The 18,312-nt window shown below is 56.7% G+C and overlaps 7 protein-coding genes across 8 annotated transcripts; 3 read left to right on the forward strand and 4 right to left on the reverse strand.

Moving 5' to 3' along the window:
* Positions 1-8: 8 nt before the first annotated feature.
* JDV02_004395 (D-stereospecific aminopeptidase) lies at positions 9-1,577 on the reverse strand. The gene has a single exon (XM_047985608.1). The coding sequence runs from the start codon at positions 1,397-1,399 to the stop codon at positions 206-208; it is 1,194 nt and encodes a 397-aa protein (XP_047841585.1). The 5' UTR covers positions 1,400-1,577; the 3' UTR covers positions 9-205.
* A 1,435-nt stretch (positions 1,578-3,012) lies between these two features.
* On the reverse strand, positions 3,013-9,355 carry JDV02_004396 (uncharacterized protein). The gene is made up of 10 exons (XM_047985609.1): positions 8,520-9,355; positions 7,592-8,462; positions 6,556-7,524; positions 6,373-6,413; positions 5,822-6,292; positions 5,451-5,771; positions 4,782-5,396; positions 3,689-4,721; positions 3,320-3,622; positions 3,013-3,267 (listed from the first exon to the last, which is right to left on the reverse strand). The coding sequence occupies exons 1-10, from the start codon at positions 8,687-8,689 to the stop codon at positions 3,076-3,078; spliced, it is 4,986 nt and encodes a 1,661-aa protein (XP_047841586.1). The 5' UTR covers positions 8,690-9,355; the 3' UTR covers positions 3,013-3,075.
* A 286-nt stretch (positions 9,356-9,641) lies between these two features.
* JDV02_004397 (Hydroxyacid-oxoacid transhydrogenase) lies at positions 9,642-11,438 on the forward strand (the record flags this gene model as incomplete). Its single annotated transcript, XM_047985610.1, has 4 exons — positions 9,642-9,773; positions 9,848-10,245; positions 10,320-10,957; positions 11,011-11,438. The coding sequence occupies exons 1-4, from the start codon at positions 9,744-9,746 to the stop codon at positions 11,436-11,438; spliced, it is 1,494 nt and encodes a 497-aa protein (XP_047841587.1). The 5' UTR covers positions 9,642-9,743.
* An 88-nt stretch (positions 11,439-11,526) lies between these two features.
* Positions 11,527-12,160, reverse strand: JDV02_004398 (uncharacterized protein; the record flags this gene model as incomplete). Its single annotated transcript, XM_047985611.1, has 2 exons — positions 11,527-11,715; positions 11,765-12,160. The coding sequence occupies 2 exons, from the start codon at positions 12,158-12,160 to the stop codon at positions 11,527-11,529; spliced, it is 585 nt and encodes a 194-aa protein (XP_047841588.1).
* A 351-nt stretch (positions 12,161-12,511) lies between these two features.
* On the forward strand, positions 12,512-14,367 carry NDH51 (NADH dehydrogenase [ubiquinone] flavoprotein 1, mitochondrial). The gene is made up of 3 exons (XM_047985612.1): positions 12,512-12,912; positions 12,986-13,973; positions 14,037-14,367. Exons 1-3 carry the CDS (start codon positions 12,610-12,612, stop codon positions 14,204-14,206), a joined length of 1,461 nt encoding a protein of 486 aa, XP_047841589.1. The 5' UTR covers positions 12,512-12,609; the 3' UTR covers positions 14,207-14,367.
* On the forward strand, positions 14,368-15,898 carry JDV02_004400 (uncharacterized protein). The gene is made up of 2 exons (XM_047985613.1): positions 14,368-14,878; positions 14,978-15,898. The coding sequence occupies exons 1-2, from the start codon at positions 14,833-14,835 to the stop codon at positions 15,874-15,876; spliced, it is 945 nt and encodes a 314-aa protein (XP_047841590.1). The 5' UTR covers positions 14,368-14,832; the 3' UTR covers positions 15,877-15,898.
* A 107-nt stretch (positions 15,899-16,005) lies between these two features.
* JDV02_004401 (uncharacterized protein) lies at positions 16,006-18,242 on the reverse strand. 2 transcript variants are annotated; one of them, XM_047985614.1, is made up of 3 exons: positions 17,916-18,242; positions 17,175-17,793; positions 16,006-17,093 (listed from the first exon to the last, which is right to left on the reverse strand). In XM_047985614.1, exons 1-3 carry the CDS (start codon positions 17,955-17,957, stop codon positions 16,168-16,170), a joined length of 1,587 nt encoding a protein of 528 aa, XP_047841591.1. In that variant the 5' UTR covers positions 17,958-18,242; the 3' UTR covers positions 16,006-16,167. The 2 variants fall into 2 exon arrangements, with proteins under 2 accessions (XP_047841591.1, XP_047841592.1); XM_047985615.1 differs by having other exon boundaries at positions 17,175-18,242.
* Between the last annotated feature and the right edge of the window lie 70 nt (positions 18,243-18,312).

An 18,312-nucleotide genomic window follows, 5' to 3' on the forward strand; every position in this document is an offset into this window, starting at 1 on the left:
CAAGCACACAGTGACTAGGGTCGCCGGCGACGGCACCAAGAATGGATGTCGGCCTGCGCTCGACGTGAAACTTTAAATTGGCATTGCACGCTTTCTTTCCTTTGCTCCGGCGCGTATCAAGCACCATTTCAGGTCCCTGTCCGGCCGTCGGCCCAGCCCCGCGGCATCGAAGCGAGCTGCCCATGCCCAGTATATAGTAATCTACCTAGAGCCGCTTCTCGACGATCTCCTTAACTTTGGCCAGGTCCAGCGCCTCGACGTGCCTGCCCTTGAAGCCCGTCATGCTCTCCGCCATGGCTAGGGAGTTATAGATGGCCTCCTCCGTCGCGTCGGCCGCCGCCTCGAACAGGCCGTTGATGGTATCGTTGTCTGTCATCTGCACAGCCCTTGCGAGAGGCTGGTACGGGTTGAGCCCTGGCCCGTTGGACATGGACAGCTCCTGCGAGGGCACCTTGTTGCCCGTGGAGAAGGCCAAGAAGATGTCGCCGGACGTGTTGCTGCCGTAACCGCCGACCTTGCCCAGACCGACCGTCGCTCGCGTCGCCAGGCGCTGCAGCTGGATGGGGATGAGAGGCGCGTCCGTCGCGACGACGATGATGATGCTGCCGTCCTTGCGCGGCTCCTTGCTGCTGCTGCTGCTGCCGCTGCCGCCAGCGGGTTGTTCCGCGGCCGACGGGGCAATGCCCTCGTCCTGGAGGATCTTGCCGATGGGGACACCCCCGATGCGAAGCGTGTCTTGGGAGCCGTAATTCGCCTGGACCAGGACGCCCACCGTGTAGTCGACCACCTTGCCGTCCACGTCAAAGCCCTTGACGATGCGGCTACTGGACCCAGTGCCGCCCTTCCAGCGGTGGCAGATCATGCCGGTGCCGCCTCCCGTGTTGCCCTCGGGCACGCGGTCAGCGGTGGCGCTCTTGATGCCTTGCATGACATGCTCCGGGGTAACGGCAAAGGCCGCGGGATCGCTCAGGTAGCCGTCGAAAGTCTCGGCGACCAGTGGGAACATGAAGAGGTCCATGTCGCCTTGCTCGTTGCGATGGTAGCGATAGCAGTACTCGGTCACGCCGCGATAGCCCTCGCCGACGGACGAGGTCGCGGTGATGATGATGGGCGACGCGAGCAGGCCCGTCTCGTTGAGCCAGTGCGAGCCCGTCATCTCGCCGCAGCCATTGAAGCGGAAGACGCCGGCGAAGCTCGAGTACTCGTGCCAGTTCCTGCGCGGCAGTATGGTGGTGACGCCCGTGTGGACGTTTGCATCCGGCTCGATGGACTGCGTGTGCACCAGCACGCCGGGCACGTCGGTGATGGAGTTGAGCCGGCCGGGCGACCACTTGCCGAGATACAGCTTCGGGATGACATGGCGGATGCGAGCGCGGCCGGCCTTGGCGGGCTGCGACATGATGGGGGCTCGCGCGATGACCGTGATGGGTGGTGACTGGATAGGGAGGGGGATGGTGAAGGTTGTCGTCCCAAGTTGGCTCCCGGATGGACTTGCCACAGCTCACCGGCCCGCGTCACAGTTGAGGATGAGGTGGTCTTATACACTTCCGCTTGCAACGCAGCGTCGCAACTTGCCCCTCCACGCGCGAAGAAGAGCGGAGCTGGCGATGATGATGCGGCCGGTCGCAGGGGTACGGCACCCTTCCGCGCCCCATAATCGTATCTCGTCGTAACGTCCCACGTTTTTGACTCACTCGGCGGCGGCAGTCTGAACTACGCACACACTCTCTGGCCTGAATTTTTAAGCCACCGATGACTTCTCAAATCGACAGACGCGCTCCATCTACGCAGTTAGTTACTATTATGGTGGCTTCGTACGTAGAGCCCGTGATAGCAAGTGGTGATGGGGATGTACTTCGTAGGGGCATCCGAACACCGAGTATTGAGGCTCGTCGAATTATTCCGCACGCGAGGAAACGGAAATCTAGCGTACGAAGTACCCGTTGTCCATGTACAACACAATGCCTGATTGGATGCACGGGGGTATGACAGTCACACCCACAACGATGGTGGTTAGGGGTGCCGTGTTCCTTGGCCTCTTCCAAAGTTACCTGAGGTGCGCGTCGTCTGCAATCTGATCTGCGGAACAGGCGCACCGAAGCCGATTGGCCGGTGTGGACTGAAACCATGCCCGCGCCACGGGCCACGGAACGGATTTCCGATATGGTTCGCCAGCATGTGAACATGAGCCGCGAGTAACGTCAGTATCTTGAGATTTCTCGAATATGCTCGGCTCCCAATGCGCTGTCGAGTTGTTATCCCAGGCTCATGTCGTCGTGACTACGTACCATCCTGGCTGACTCTTGGGCAGCGTCGCCGCCGGGGCCACTTCCACAGACTCCAGTCCAGACTCCAGAGGCCCCTGTCCGAGTTCCAGCATGATCGCCTTGGCACGACATCGCTCGAGCACGTAACTGAGGGGGATATGCTTTGCAATATCAATCAGTGTCTTTCGGAGCTACTTGCTTCATAGGTAACGAAGCATCATGGGGTCTGAGACACAACGCGGGGATACGCATGCGGGGGGTTGGATGCAGACGACTGTTGATTCAACCCCGCAACCGTTGCTGCCAACCGCGCACCTTTTTCCAGGATACCTACCGTTTTGCGTCGAACATTCGCGAGGGAGAGAGTACGAGAGTAGCTTCAACGTTGTTTTCCTTGCTTGGGTGGCTCCATGTCGTGGTTCTTCGGGGGGGGGGGCCCACGGACTTTGTGGTCCTGGTCGGATCCGAGCCGCGCCGTGAGCCAACCGGATCGATACCCGGCAGGGAGAGCGATGCAGCATAGCGCGCACAAAAGTACGTACGAGAGTGGGTGCAATTAAAAAAGGGAGAACAAGGGGGCTAATGTATGGCGTTGAATTGGGCATTTGCTGTACACAGGCCTGCATGACCCCCCGTTTCTACCGCAGCGCTCCTTCAGGAAGCATTTCCCAGATGCGGTCGGGTACAAGTTCCAATGCACGAGCTATAGACCGAGATCCGCCGACTTATACGAAGTACTTTCTGGCCCGATATAGTTGGCATTTAATCAGTCTCAGGTCGGCATAAAATTGACCCACGACGCCACTATTTACCGCCGATATACTGACTGTTCTCCAGGTGTTACAGCCCAGGGTTGACTATCAAACCGCAATGCCCCATCCTCCTTGAGTTGCCACGGGTCGATGTACACGCACATCTCGATCGCCGTCGCATTTAAGCAAAAGACTCGCAAGATGATGTATAACTCTGAACGGTGCTCTGCGTGGTGTTTCTGCTCCATCTATATCCCGTGAGTCAGCACTTTCGCTGTAACAGTGGGTACCCAGGCTTACAAGTCTATACTGCTTCCCACTGACATAGAACGGTGTCTCGAGTGGTCCAGTAGTGGTTTTGACTTCCAAGAAGTACTTGGGCCGAGCACCGCGCCACTCGCTCTCTTCGAGGTGACCGCAGCCAATGAGCATGTCCGTAAAGTGGCCTTCTATATCGTCGTAGACTAGATCCGAGGTTTCGCTCGCCGTCCATGCTTGCATGTCTGCGTACTCAGGGAGAGCCTTCGCATAAGTCCTGATCCTGCTCTGCCAGTTGTTGTGGCTCCAACCTGGCAGTTCCAGTCTTTTCAGAAGCTCGAACACCTGTCCAGGAACAACCCGCCACTTATTAGTCTAGGACGAGGCAAGTTTTGGGTCAGCAAGACTTACGTAGAGTTCTCCAGCCGCGCCTACTTTCTTGTCTCGCTCGAATTGGCTACTTGATCGAAACGTAGGACGGACTTCCAAGCCGTCAAAGCTTATCACCTCACTCGGCGTAGTGTATGTGGGCAAGGTCTCTCGTAAGCTCCGGAGGTCGAAGTGACCTTGAGATGGAAACGATGCCCGCTGGGCCGCAGCGACTACTCTATTCAAGAGCTCGGAGTATCGTGTATCGTCGGCAATGCTGTTTCTCTCATTGATCGTTAAATCAGGATCGGTCTGCTCTATCGAAGAAGGTCTATCGTGTCCGAAAAATTGCGGAGAATGGAGACGCATTGTAGGTCGATAAGGACGGGACGGCTGCGTGTGATGAGACATGTGACTTTGATGGGTAGTTGTCTCTACCAATGTCTCTGTATGACTTTCCCCAACTGGCGAATCGGGACCGCTGATAGTTCCCAAGAGCGGATGGGGCCTCAAAATCTCAGGGTGGTCTTCGCGAAGTCTGCGGGACTGCTCAAGACCGTCTGTTGATTGCCGCCCCTGTTGACGATCGACGTCATTTTCCACGTCCTCCTGTGCAACATCCCGAGAATCGTCGTGCTCTGTTTCTGAATCTTCAGGATCTGTATTGTGAATAGACAGCTGTATGATGCCCAAGCGATCGAGGATCTCGTCCAATGCGAAGCGACCACAAGTGAACACAGCTGTCAGCGCCTTGACAGCGTCATCGTCCACATCGTCTGTGTTGTTCGTTGTTGGATCTCGCATGAGCCACTCGGCAAACTTGCGAGGCAAGACTGTACTGAAACATAGCTCCTGCGATGTTTTCTGTCTGGGTACGTAAATGACCAGTCCTTCCGGTGTCTCATCAATGTGCTCGTTCCCAGCCGCCTCTTCGACGACCGTTGTCTTGTTGTTCTGCTGTATGAGGAAACTGGTGAAAATGCCATCTGTTGCTTTGACTGTCATTGAGCTCAACGTTTCGTACAAACCTGATGAGCTAATTTGATACCGGGTGGTACGGAACGTTGCTGCAATTCTAATGACATAATGGGGATCAGCGACCAAGCCTGGTGCGTCACATAGGCCCAAAACTTACCGAAGGATGTGATACGCTTTGTGCCTCAAACTTCGAGGTCCGTTTGTGATCCGTTGCCCAGAATTCTCGGGGACGGAAGTGAATTCCTTGACGCAATAGGACAAATATCGATCCGTGAGGTTCAGCCAGTCGAACAACGGCTTTAGGCGATGGACGTCTTCCAGGTCATAGTCCAAGAGAGCGATCTTGTCCTTGAACTTGTCACTCAGATAGTCTCTGTCCCCAATAGCAAAATCGATTGCCGCAGATCGCAGTGTGGTTGTACCGTTGCAATAGCTCACAGGAAATACATCAGCCTCCCTAATTGGCTTTGGGTCCAGAGAGGTGCCTTTCTCTGTCGCAAGTAGACTGCTGAGCGACGTAATAAGTATTCTGAGGTCGGCAACATCCCGCTCAGGCTTCGGTTGTCTGAGCTCGTCGTATATTAGCTGGAGAGTAAGCAACCTGACGCCCACAGTTTTGACGAAGAATGTCTTCAGCTCTTCATAGTCGGCGTCCAAAGTTACTTTGCCCCGGATAGACGTAGTGCTCGACCACAAACAGTCTGTTGTCTTATACCAACTCCACTGATTGTGTTTTTGGGCGTAGATGAGAGCCTTGTCATTGAATGCCAGTCTGACGCGTGTCAGTATTCTGAATAACAATAGTGTTAGGGAGCTATCGACTTGCCTTTGTTGCGGACCTGTCCCCAGTGAATCCAGATATTCATAAAGACGTTTTATGCGAGTGAAGTCCGTACAGTCAATCAATCTGAGGTTTTGCAGCTCGGCTATCAGATGGTCAGAGGAAGCTGCCGGCATGAGCACAGTCCTGCAGAATAAATTTTCAATATTCGCTAGTTGTTCTTCTCCGAGGGTCCTCGCGTAGAGACTTCGCAGAGAGTATTTCGTCGTCATGTCCGGTGGTGCACGCCAAAGGCAGTCCGGTGATTTTGACCAAGATGTATTATTATTGTCTGGGATGAGGACACCAGACTGAGAGAAAAAGGTCCTATATGACCAATCAGAATGCCATCATGCCGCAAAGTAGAATAAACCTACCTGACTGCCTGGCTCGCAGACTCTTTAGATGCCTTTGTAGCAGTCGTGAGCTTGGCATTGATGGCTTGATATAGATCAAGTATGCACTGCGTTTGAAGGATTGATGGTGAACTGGGACAAGATTTCTGAATGTGGTGTAAAAGTCGAAGAAGGAAATGCACTGAGTCCTCAGCTCCCACGCCGAAATACTTCCTCATGAAATCCCACTTAACGCCGAGCACGTTGCTTGTGTCTTCAGATCGCTCGAATCGAAGAAATGGGAACTGGTCAGGGTGTTCCATGTACTGCTTGGCGAGACTGGTGAGCCTTTCAGGCGGAAGCCAAGTGTCTCTGAGTTTGACTTCGAAATTTGCTCCGCAAAGTCCTCTGGCGGGAAGGTTCCCCATCATTTGCTGAAGATTTGCACTGTCCCTTATGCGCTGGCCTTCCGCTTTCCAGAGAAACTCAAGCATCCCGAGAAACTTTTCTGGTCTATGCTTCAGTACGTATTGGGAAGTTTCAGATAGCTTCATGTTGCTGTCTTTGTCCAATAGTCGCAGCTGGCTTCGTACACCAACTGATTCGTGAAGCCAATCTTGCCATGACGGATGGTCTGCGGATGGTTTGTCTGGCGGATCTCGCACGTACTGCTGGTGCGCAAATATAATAGGAAGGCCTGGAGCCGAATCGCTTTGTGATAGGAGACTCTGCGGCCCGTACATGTGATTCGAGCAAGAGAGATATACATCGCTCACATGCGGCCAAACTCGGGAATTGTTTTCCCGAATTAGAATAACTTTGCCGAAAATTTCGTTGGAGCCTCTGGTAGCGTGGTTGGATCGTGGCTGCGATGTTTGATAGAGGAACCGCAGATGTGCGTCGAAAGACCTGATGAGACGAGGACCTTGTGTCAAGGAGGTGAACTTTTGGAGTATAGAGTCTCTGATCATTCTAATTGACGCCTCATTCACACTAAGACTCTTGAATAGGGCCTTGCGATCCTGATTTGATGTTGCCCTTGGTTCGAGGATATTCATGTCCACGTCCTCTGGAATCATGACGCCATTTGCTTCGGGAAAATATACCGTTGATGATAAAGAAGAGACCCAGTTCCCGTCTCGTAGTGGAATCAAGTCAAGTCGTTTTAAACGCTCCCAAAGATCTGGATTTGCCAAAATCCTCAGAAGCAACTTCGCAACGACAGTATGCCATTCTTCAGTCGTATCTCTCCCGCGCATTTTCGAATCCGAGGCATGGATATCATTCTCTACCATGTCGACAAACATGAAAAAATTCAATAATTTAAGGCCATATGGTTTTAAAATCCGGGTCATGGAGTGTGAATATTCCGGCGATAAAAAGAGATCATCGGCTGTCTCAAGCACCGGAGTGCCGTCTGCAAGTCTTGCATCATCCGAAAGTATCGAAACCTCTCTTATTCGACGTAGGTCTATCCGGCGCCTGGACCTCAGCACAGGAGTGGCCTTGATCTCCTCTGCAATCTTGTTGTTTAGACGCGACCAAAAAGCACTAGTGCTTGATTCTTCTTCCAGGGATGGAAGAAATGATGGCCACACGTAACAAAGTCTGGAGTCCTCACAGAACTGCAAGACAGCCTCCACGAAGGTTTTGGCAATCCATTCCAGGAGGTTAAGATTCCGTTTCGACGTAGTAATGACGTCCTCGCGACTGGAATTCGTGTCGAAATCGGAATGAATGAGGAACTTGTGGAAATGTGAGCGTGCGGTTCCTATGCCGAGAACAGGAAATGGCCAAAAAGATTGAACTGACCCTATAATCGAGTTTCCGTATTGGCAGAAAGGCAAAAACATACTGCTTTTGATAGACCATTGGCCTCGAGTTCTCCGTCAAGGGGAAGGCCAAAACGATTTCTGCGGTGCTAACAATGGTTTCCCCTTTCGCTGAGTCTGCTACCTCACGATTTGTGCCCTCACCAACCCCGGTCGCAATTTTCTTCGTGATGTGATAGATCTGACTCTCCGTGGACTCCTTTGAGCCTGCAATAGACGTGGTGGTTTCCACAGACACACGATAGGTATCTACCTCACGCTTGGTGAACCGCGTCGACTTTTGCATCTTCCCATCCTCACCGTAGATTTCCACGCTTATGCACTGCAGCCTTTGAAGAAACAATAAGCAGGTTCCCTGTAGCTCTTCTAGTTGCTCACGGATGATGGATCGAAGGTGCTCGATCTCCGTCGAACTCCCCTCGTTGTGGAGATGGAGTGTCGTGTGGGTCAAAGGCGTGGGTAGCTGTTCTGTGGGTTCTTTCCACACGGGGCGGACCATCCCGAGCCCCGGATCCGTCTTTCTGTGATGAAACTGGAAGGAGTAATTTCCAGATTGAATGTAGACAGTGGACGCCGCAATGAAGACGGACTTGAAGCCAATGCCTTTGTTGCCAATATATCCAGACCCAGAAGCAGTCTTGGTGCTTTTGCCCACAGCGCATATAGCCTCCAAGTCTTTCTCATTGAATCCGTCTTCGTTGCAGTCGATGACAACGTAGTCCTGAAACATCTTGAACGAGACAAAGCGAGGCGCATTTTGTGCCTCTGCAATCTTGAACTTGTTGTCGTCTGCATTTTGGAGCAATTCGAATACAAAACGAGCACCGCTCCCATAAATTTGCTTTGCTAGCCTGTAGAAGTTAGACGATAGGTGTCATTGCCCGGTGGAAGTGCAAGTGGAGGCCCACGTTTTGATCGACTTCGATGCTGCAGTTTCTAGCGTGAGCCAGGCTTCGTCAATGCTCTGACGGTATTGAGGGTTCCAATTGGCAATGTCATCCATCATCTTCTTGTCCAGCATGCCGTATAATGCAGTAAGGCGCTGCACGATGGCCTTTGCTTCTTCTACCGTCGCCATGGTGCATCAAGGTATAGCCGAGGGACCAGTGGACGCTTGATTGCAGCAGAAGGGCAGTTGTCGTGTACCGAAATATTGAATGGCATGAAATGCGCGGACGAGGCGGCGACACGATTCAACTTGCAAGTTCATCAAACGGCTTCTCCTGGTAGCGTGTTGGAATTAGATGAAGATGAGAACTTCCACCGGGTGGAGGCTTCTCTTTTCTTCCCCTTTTACTTCCCCGATCTCATCCCTAAAAATATTACAAGAAATGTGCATATGCACACTAATGCTGGCGGCTTACTCTTCGGCGAGAGATGTAAAAGATTGGTCACTTCGGGTCGCGTTGGCCCGTCGTTGTGCACGTTGGCTGCAAGGTATTAATAGTGAGTCGGTTCTGCCACATGATTTTCAGCGGCACAGACCTCATTCCGGCGTTCGCAGCAAGAGACGGCCAGGTTCAAGCAGACGGCATGGCAGCTGTTCTTAACGGGGGATCGAGAACCAACCTGTTGACAAGCTGCGATCTGACAGCGCCCCGAGGCGCCTCACGCTCTCTGCTGATGAGCCAGCCGTCAGAGAGCAGTGCGCCGGCCAGACTTGGACCTTTGTCGCATTGGACCGTCCCTGCAGTAGCATATCCTTCCTGGCAGGTCATAAAATTGGCGACGGACGGGATGTTGGGTTGTAATGTGATTGACGCAGGCGTCACCGGCCGCCTCCCCGGCTTGGGGGCCAGAAGGCGCCAGTCGCCACTGGCAAGACAGTGGAGTCAGCTAACGCAGCCCATTGGAAGCCTCATCAGTCGGCATCGCCAGCCCCGTGGAGCGCTGCAGGCGAGCCGCCCACCCCCCGGTAGCCGTTCCTCCGCCCCGCCGATTTTCCCCCACAACCGAAGGATGGGGGAGCAACGTACTCCCCACACCACCATCCCGATCCATATCCGAGGCACGACGCCCCTCCAAACCCCCCTTCGCCGCGTCTGGTCTCGTCGTCTCCCCGTCGGTGCCATCTCATCTCACCTCACCCTTCACTTTCGGAAGGGTTTGGCGGTTTCCGCGTCGAATTCAAGATGGTAGCTCCCATCCGGGCCGTTCCCAACGTGAGTCTTGTCGCCGCCGGTTCCTTTGCCCCCCCTCTTCTCTTCAGATGTGCGCCATCTAACACCACCCACAGGCTGCCAAGCGGGCCACCAGCCTCCTCCGCACAATCCAGTACACGCACCCGCCGTCATGTCCCTGCCATTCCAACCCGGGATACCATCAGGCGCAGCCCAGCATCGTGCCGCGAGCCCGGGACTTTGCTCATCGGCGTTACGCCACGCCCACCGCCAACAATGAGACGCTCAAGGAGTACGCCTTCGAGATGGCCGCCTCGTCGATTCGCTTCGGCCCGGGAGTCACCCAGGAGGTCGGCATGGATCTCAAGAACATGGGCTCCCGCAAGGTGGCCGTCGTGACCGACCCCACCGTCGACAAGCTCGACGCCATGCGCCAGGTTCGCGAGGCCCTCACCCGCGAGGGTATCAACTTTGAGGTCTTCTCCAACGTGAGGGTGGAGCCCAAGGACAGCTCGTACGTTACTTGGCTCTCAATCTTGGTACAAATGTGCGGCGTGATCTCGCAGCTGACGAGTCGCTTTCCTGCAGCATCAAGGACGCCATTGCCTGGGCTCGTCCGCGAGAGCCGGATGCCTTCCTCGCGGTCGGCGGAGGCTCCGTCATGGACACGGCCAAGCTAATGAACCTGTACACCGCGTACCCGGACGCCGACTTCCTCGACTTCGTCAACGCGCCGCTCGGCAAGGGCCGCCCCGTCGACAAGCCGCTGAAGCCGCTCATCGCCGTGCCCACCACCGCCGGCACCGGCAGCGAAACTACCGGCACCGCTATTTTCGACCTCGTCTCCAAGCGCGCCAAGACGGGCGTCGCCCACCGCAACCTCAAACCCACGCTCGGCATCTGTGACCCCATCAACACGCGCACCATGCCTGCCGCCGTCAAGGCCGCTTCCGGACTCGACGTCCTGTGCCATTCACTTGAGTCGTGGACAGCCATTCCGTACAACGAGCGCACGCCTCGCCCGCCCAACCCCATCATGCGTCCGGCGTATCAGGGCGCGAACCCCATCTCTGACGTTTTCTCTTTCCACGCCCTGAGAAGCACGGTCAAATACCTGCCCCGAGCGGTCAAGAACCCGGATGACTTTGAGGCGCAGAGCGAAATGCTCCTAGCCGCGACGCTGGCTGGCGTAGGCTTCGGCAACGCGGGCGTTCACTTGTGTCACGGTAAGGACACACTCGTTGCGAACTCTTGTTCAATCACAGCTCACACTTGCTAGGCATGTCGTATCCCATCTCTGGGCAGAACCCAGGTTACAGGCACGCCGGCTACGACGTCCCCGCGCCACTGATCCCCCACGGTGTGTCTGTCGCCGTGTCCGCCCCCGCCGTGTTCCGCTTCACCGCCGCCTCAAACCCCGAGCGGCATTTGCAGGCAGCTGAGGCGTTCGGCGTCGACATTTCCAACGTGAAGAGAGAGAGTGCCGGCGAGGTCCTCGCTGAGGCTCTGACCAAATTCCTCGCCGATTTGGGTGACCAGCCCAGGGGCCTCAGGGATCTGGGATTCGGCACCGAGCATATCGAGGCGCTCGTGGAGGGCACCATACCACAGGCTCGTGTGCTGATGCTGGCACCTGGCTTATCAAAAGAGCTCGAGTCCGAGAAGGACCAGCTGCGTAAGCTGTTTGAGAATGCCATGAGCCACTGAACTCTGTGTATATAATCCTGTATATTCGGACAAGGGCTCGTGATTGATAAAATGTCGATAATTGAAAGAGCCTGTCTCCAAGGCTGCATCACTTGAACTTGTCCGGGTTACTGGGTATCATCTTGCGCAAAACGGCTATTTGCTTCACAATGCCGAGCTTTCGCAACTCGCCAACGCCACGCTTATCTGTTCGCCGCAGTCCGTTCGAGTACACTGTCGTAAAATCGGGTATAATCTCACCCGGGGGTATCACTGACAAGCTCGATATTGTGCAATGCTTCAAGCTGTGAGCTGCTGTTCTGCAGGAGCATTGGCGGACTGCCTACCTTGCCCACTTTGGCACCGCTGCCGATGCGGCTCCCTACTTGCACTGTCGTGCCCTCGCCAATTTCTGTGTTGCCAGACTCGACGACCGTGCCAACTTCTACAATTACGTAGTCGCCCAGCGCCACGCCCCCCGGCTTTGCCCTGTCAAGGTCCTCCGGGCGTGCCCCGATGTACGCGCGTTCGTGTACGATGCAACGGCGGCCGATGAGAATGCTCCCCATGTTGGAATCGAACCTGGATCGCGGATGCACCACCGTCTCCGACTGCATCGTGATCGAGTGCGTGCCCTGTAGGATGGCATTGTCGGAGATGGTGAGCGACGAGGAGAAATTGACGGGCGGTTTCGGGCCGCTGCGGTCGATGGCGGGGAGAATCGAGTGGCGCTTGCTGGACATGATGGCATGTGCCCCCTCCTGGCTTATAAGGGGTCAGCGTCGCCTGGCTTGTATAGAAAAGTCATTTGTCGCGGAGGTTGTTTGTGGACAGGAAATGTTCCCCGCGGCGGTTGATACGCGTGGTCGAGGGCGACACACGCCGCGGTGCGGTCTGGAGCTGGAGCTTTGGAGACCCGGCAACAAAACGGAGGTAAGGTGGGGAGGCAGAGATGTGGGTGTTGCAGTGGACCTGGTTCTCATGCAGCCTCTGCGCGACAAAACAAGTATCGGCTAACAGCCCCTTCCGGTTGCTACTGGCGTGGATTGGCCAACCAGATCGCCCGCAATTCTGACGCTTACATTGCAGGTCAACGAACAAACCTCGCCGCCAAGTGCCGCAAAGCGCCGTCAACTCCTCCTCTCCCCCATCCTCCCCTCCGCACACTCGCCGCGCACCGGACACCGACGCAATGCTGTCCACGAGAGCGGCGCCCAGTAAGGCTGTCAGCCTCTCGCGGACCGCCGTGAGGGGCTTGGCTACCGTGCAGGATGGCACCCCCAAGCGGACCTACGGCGGTCTCAAGGACCAGGACCGCATTTTCCAGAACCTCTACGGACGATACCCCGCCGACCTCGCGAGCGCGAAGAAGATGGGCGACTGGCACAAGACGAAGGAGATTATCCTCAAGGGCCATGACTGGATCATCAACGAGGTCAAGGCCTCGGGCCTGCGAGGCCGCGGTGGCGCCGGCTTCCCCTCGGGCCTCAAGTGGGTATGTTTTCGCGCGATTGATACAATTCGGCTTTCGCACGAGCGGCTTTGGCTAACCCGCTCGATCTATGCAGTCTTTCATGAACTTCAAGGACTGGGACAAGGACACGAAGCCCCGATACCTGGTCGTCAACGCCGACGAGGGCGAACCCGGAACCTGCAAGGACCGCGAGATTATGCGAAAGGACCCCCACAAGCTCGTCGAGGGCTGCCTTGTTGCCGGCCGAGCCATGAACGCGAGCGCTGCCTACATCTATATCCGAGGTGAATTCGTTTACGAGGCCCAGGTTCTCCAGAACGCCATCAACGAAGCCTACAAGGACGGCCTCATCGGCAAGAACGCCTGCGGCTCGGGTTACGACTTCGACGTCTTCATTCACCGCGGTGGCGGCGCCTACGTCTGCGGCGAAGAGACCTCTCTCATCGAATCGCTCGAGGGCAAGCCTGGCAAGCCGCGCCTCAAGCCTCCGTTCCCCGCTGCCGTCGGTCTGTTCGGCTGCCCTTCCACCGTCGCCAACGTCGAGACGGTGGCTGTGGCGCCGACCATCTGCCGCCGCGGTGGCAACTGGTTCGCCGGCTTCGGCCGCGAGCGCAACCAGGGCACCAAGCTGTTCTGCATTTCCGGACACGTTAACAACCCCTGCACTGTCGAGGAGGAGATGTCCATCCCGCTTCGCGAGCTCATCGACAAGCACTGTGGCGGCGTGCGTGGTGGCTGGGATAACCTGCAGGCCATCATCCCCGGTGGCTCGTCGACTCCCATCCTGCCCAAGTCAATTTGCGACGACCAGCTTATGGACTTTGACGCGCTCAAGGACAGCCAGTCTGGTCTGGGTACTGCTGCCGTCATCGTGATGGACAAGAGCGCCGACGTCGTTCGCGCCATTGCCCGGTTGAGCCACTTTTACCGCCACGAGAGTTGCGGCCAATGCACGCCGTGCCGAGAGGGAAGCAAGTGGACGGAGCAGATCATGTCGCGGTTTGAGAAGGGTCAGGGCCGCGAGCGGGAGATTGACATGCTCCAGGAGCTGACGAAGCAGGTTGAGGGACACACCATCTGCGGTAAGAGACACCTTGAAAATCGCAATATGTGGTACGTGCTTGATCGACTGACTGGCCATGTAGCTCTGGGAGAGGCTTTCGCCTGGCCCATCCAGGGCCTGATCCGCCACTTCCGGCCCGAGCTAGAGGCGCGGATGCAGAACTTTGCGAAGGAGAACGGCGGCGAGGCGCTGGCCGGCGGTTGGGCGCGCGACACCCGGGCCCAAGGGAAACTGACTTCTCCGGGAATGTAATGGTTGCACCTAGACAAACGAAAGAGGGTTAGATGCGGGGGAGTTGGGGCGATGATGTCAAGCGTCGAGGGCGGGCATTTGGCCCGTAGCTACATCCGCGCACGCTGCCGGTGTTGTATCTAGTATTTTTCTATGTGTTGAATGCGATGAGTAAGGTTGACATTGCGTGTTTCGTTCGTATTTCTCGGACTCGGGCGTGGTTTGGCGGCGAGATGATGTGGCCTTTCGCATGTCGCTGATCTCACAGAGACGTGATTAGTGACAGTAGCTGGCATGATCAAAAACCTGTCACGAAGATGGCACCATATCGGCATCACGCAAGAAGGGGATTTGGGCAAGTGTCGTTCCGGTGGTTGGGAGTGGCCGGGCCGGGGCGGGCGCAGCTGCGACTTCGGGCGAACCGGGATACGCTGGCGACTGCTCACTCGGCTTTAACTCATCAAACGCAGATCCCAAGTTCCCAACACTCTTAACATTCGCACACGCTTTTGGTTTTTGCCGTAGTCACCTCAATTCATACACACTTACTACGCGCATACTGCTGCGCAAGAATTCTACTGCTCTCTCTCTCTCTCGCAGCATCGTTCTGCTTGGGTTGCGGCGAGGCAACCCGACGACTTCGCATTATGGTGGGCATCGTGGAGCAATTTACCGCATTTGGGACGGACATTGGTACGTAGCGTAACCCCTCCTCCTCTCTCCTCCCCCCTTCCTGCCATGGGACGCGTCCCCCTCGCCACGCAAAAGTCGCTGACGCCGCCGTCGTCGCAGTCGGCCTGGAGCGCCTCCTGCGCTTCGTCCAGTCCGTCTTCCTGATCCTCACCTCGTACCCGTCCCTCATCGCCAGGTACCTGCTGCCCTCGCGCCCGGCCTCGGTGCACGTCTCCACCGAGACGTCCCTGCTGGAGCTGCAGTCGCGCCTGAACCTCACGCGCCGCGCGATCCGCCTCTTCTGGTTCCTCGGCAGCTTCCAGGCCGGCTGGGCGCTGTACGTGGCCGATGACGGCTACGACAACAACCGCGGCGGCGGCGGCGGCGGCGGCGGTGGTAAGTCGCTGGAAACGTGGCTCGACATCATCGCCTCGTCGTGCTTCGGCATGTTCGGCCTCGTCGAGTCCGCCACGCTCGTCGACCTCGCGCGCGTGCAGGGCGTCGCGCTGCTGGGCCTCGGCGAGGCGTCGCGGCTCGACGCCCAGGCGCAGACGCTGTGGTTCGCCGCGCTGTACGCGTCGGCGCTGAGCTCGGGCGTGAAGCTGCTGCGGCTGCTCGCGCACAAGCCCGTGCCGGCGACGGGCGACGCCTTTGCCGGTGTGGACGAGCTTATCAGTGGTGACGGCGGCGGCGACGACGACGAGAAGCGGGAGGAGGACGAGAAGGAGAAGGAGAAGACGACGACAACAGGCCGAGTGATGACCATGGCGGAGCAGCGTGCCCTGGCCAAGAAGCGCAAGGACGAGCGCAAGGCGTGGATGGCCGAGGTCAACGCCAAGGCGGGCGCGCTGGCCATGAAGCTGCTTGCCGATATACTCGACATGGTGATCCCGGCGTGGAGCCTGGGCTGGGTCGAGGTCCATGTTGGGCTCGTTGGCGTTGCCATGTTTTGCAGCACGGTGCTGACGAGCGCGGCTGTGTGGAGCAGGTGCGTGAAGCAGCTGCAGAAGAAGGCATAGATGAGAGAAGGAGAGAGAGAGAGAGAGGGGGGGTGGTAGTCGACTTTTGGTAAAACAGGTCTGGCAACAGGACTTGATCAACATAAACGTTTGCTCCGGGGACACGGGGAAGCATAGATTGGTAAAAATGGGTAGACTTTCCAGTAAACTCCTCTACAGTTGGTATCACGTCTATCCTGACCTCTACTCCAGCCCATCCGCTATGCCAGAAACCATGTACTCAAAAACATTCCATGCCATGCCACGCCCCAGAACCCCTCAACTTCTCCGCAAAAGGGGGCACGGGCACCATCAACGACGTCCAGTCACGACAAATTTGCCCGTCTCTACATGAAACTTCCACCCGTCCTGCAGGAGGGCCGCGGCGACGGCCTGTCTCAGCTGCGAGACGCCGCCAGTGCTATGGCGGCCGAGGCCTGTGATGACGGTGAAGCCGCCCTGCTCCCTGGCCTTTTTGCTTCTGAACTCGCCGAGCCCCTGCCACCAGTCCTGCGTTTTCTGACGCGCAATCCTCACGCCGTCCTGGATCACGACGCCGTGCAGGTCGATCGAGTTCGATGTGCTCTGCTCCTCCACCAGCAGGTCCGCGGCTGTGGCAGTAGCCTGTTGAGCGTACCTGGCCTGCTCGCGGGCACGGTCGGTGTAGTACGAGGCGGCCTGCCTGTACAGCGGGCTCGAAGCACCTCTCCGATGGAACTGGGCCGCGGAAGAGAGCGCATCTACCCGAGCTTGGTGGTAGCTATTTGCCGCCTGAACAGCCTGCGAATAGTCCATGGACGGGACAGCGGGAGCTTTTGTGGCGAGCATCCCCACCTGTCCAGCAGCCTTGGAAGTGGGCGCCGGGACATCAGCGCCCTCGATCCCATCTCGCGGCAGCGGCGTCAGTCTATAAGTCAGACCTAGCTTCTGTGCCTTTGGCTGCTTTGTAAAATGCCGGTTGAGCAGCGAGGCCAGATCGTCGGCAAACTGCGGAATCGACCCGGCGACGTGAACGATGGTGGGCATGTACTTTTCGGGAACGTGCCGGTATTTGCGTGTCATCGCCTCTGCATGTTCTTTGCCTGCCTCGTCTTGAGTCTCGATCCCGTGGGACAGAAACTGGTCCAGGAGTTCGACAGCCGTTGCGCCTTTGGAGCGGTCGCATTTATGGTACGCTTCCGACACTTCCTCTGAGCGCATACCGAACCTTTCGGCGATATACTGGATGTCATCTTGACCTGGTTCATGAAGTCAGCAGGTGTTGTAGCAGCATGGAAAGGGGACATGGGGGGAAGTGGGGGGGGGGGGGGGGCTCTCACCATTGGTCTCGAGGTTGGGAGGCGTGGTGTCGGCCAAATCCGATCCTGGATTTGGAGCTTTCTTACCCTTCTTCTTCCGCTTTCCCTTGGAGGCAGTCGCGTCTTCAGGCGTGAAAAAACCGTCTATACCCTTCATCTGCTGACCTGTGGAGGTGAGGTACTGAATGTTGAGAAGGTCGTCCAAGGCAGTCTGAACGTCACCATTGGCCTTCTTGAGAGAGTACTCGACGTCATATGGCTTGAGGTCGGCGAACATTGACTGCAGCAAGAGCAACTTAGACTCTTCGCTGTCATTGTCAAACGTCGTGAGACGGGGGATGGCAGCCGAGCAGTCTACCGCGGCCGAGCCTATGCTTGACGGATCGGTTGCATTGGTCTGGGAAGCCGGGTGGCTGACGCTGGGCGTCGTCGTTGGCTCGTCCTTCAGTCCGTCACTGTCGCCTTCCGGCGCGATGGGAATGCCGCTGGGGTTGAAGCCGGTAGCTTCCTCGGACGGCACGCTTTGCGCCAGGCCCTCGAGAGTGGCTTTGGCTGCATCGTAGGCCTTTGGATCAGCGAGATTGTAGTCGCCAGCAATTGCAACTATGAGAGCCTCGTCGAGCAGACTGTGGAACGCGTCCTGACGATGAGTTAGCCTGACGTCAATGTTTACCTCCGACTCGTTGAAGTTACGTGCCGACTCGACAAAATGTTCATGTGTAGCGGGCCTTGAGCTGAGGAAGAGCTAGAAAATTCTCATACCACTAGACTTTGGACGGGGTCCGGTTTGTTCTCAGTCTTCATGCCGGCACTACGCCACGGCGGAACGGGGAGATGGAACGTTTGATCTTGGGAAGGTCAAGAGGCTCTGAAGCGCAGGCATTCTCTTGAGTTTGGACGAGAAAGTTGAACGTATTCGGCGCTGATATGGCTTTGAAAGACAAAGGATCAAATCATCGCTTTGGAGTACGCGCTGGGTGTCGTGATGACGATGTCGAGGAGAGTGCGTACAGTGGTAGGGTAAGGTAGTGTTGGTGATGACTGTTGAGTACGAAGTAGGTGCCTTATTGACGTGGGACTACGGTGACATGGACGTGCAGGCGGGGCTCTGGAGGTGTTGCGGTGGACTCAACTGTGCTGGGGGTGCAGCCGGCAGCGG

Source organism: Purpureocillium takamizusanense, chromosome 3 (assembly GCF_022605165.1).
Source record: "Purpureocillium takamizusanense chromosome 3, complete sequence".
In the NCBI taxonomy this organism is placed as follows: domain Eukaryota; kingdom Fungi; phylum Ascomycota; class Sordariomycetes; order Hypocreales; family Ophiocordycipitaceae; genus Purpureocillium; species Purpureocillium takamizusanense.

Coding starts and splice junctions, on each gene's coding strand:
- JDV02_004400 (XM_047985613.1), top strand. CDS start 14,833: ATGGTGGGCATCGTGGAGCAATTTACCGCATTTGGGACGGACATTG. Junction 14,879..14,977: donor CGCATTTGGGACGGACATTG/GTACGTAGCGTA, acceptor CCGTCGTCGCAG/TCGGCCTGGAGCGCCTCCTG.
- JDV02_004395 (XM_047985608.1), bottom strand. CDS start 1,399: ATGTCGCAGCCCGCCAAGGCCGGCCGCGCTCGCATCCGCCATGTCATC.
- JDV02_004396 (XM_047985609.1), bottom strand. CDS start 8,689: ATGGCGACGGTAGAAGAAGCAAAGGCCATCGTGCAGCGCCTTACTGCA. Junction 8,463..8,519: donor GCATCGAAGTCGATCAAAAC/GTGGGCCTCCAC, acceptor TAACTTCTACAG/GCTAGCAAAGCAAATTTATG. Junction 3,623..3,688: donor GCGCGGCTGGAGAACTCTAC/GTAAGTCTTGCT, acceptor GTTCCTGGACAG/GTGTTCGAGCTTCTGAAAAG.
- JDV02_004401 (XM_047985614.1), bottom strand. CDS start 17,957: ATGAAGACTGAGAACAAACCGGACCCCGTCCAAAGTCTAGTG. Junction 17,794..17,915: donor ACCCCGTCCAAAGTCTAGTG/GTATGAGAATTT, acceptor ACTCATCGTCAG/GACGCGTTCCACAGTCTGCT. Junction 17,094..17,174: donor TCCCAACCTCGAGACCAATG/GTGAGAGCCCCC, acceptor TTCATGAACCAG/GTCAAGATGACATCCAGTAT.
- NDH51 (XM_047985612.1), top strand. CDS start 12,610: ATGCTGTCCACGAGAGCGGCGCCCAGTAAGGCTGTCAGCCTCTCGCGG. Junction 12,913..12,985: donor TCCCCTCGGGCCTCAAGTGG/GTATGTTTTCGC, acceptor CGATCTATGCAG/TCTTTCATGAACTTCAAGGA. Junction 13,974..14,036: donor TGAGGGACACACCATCTGCG/GTAAGAGACACC, acceptor CTGGCCATGTAG/CTCTGGGAGAGGCTTTCGCC.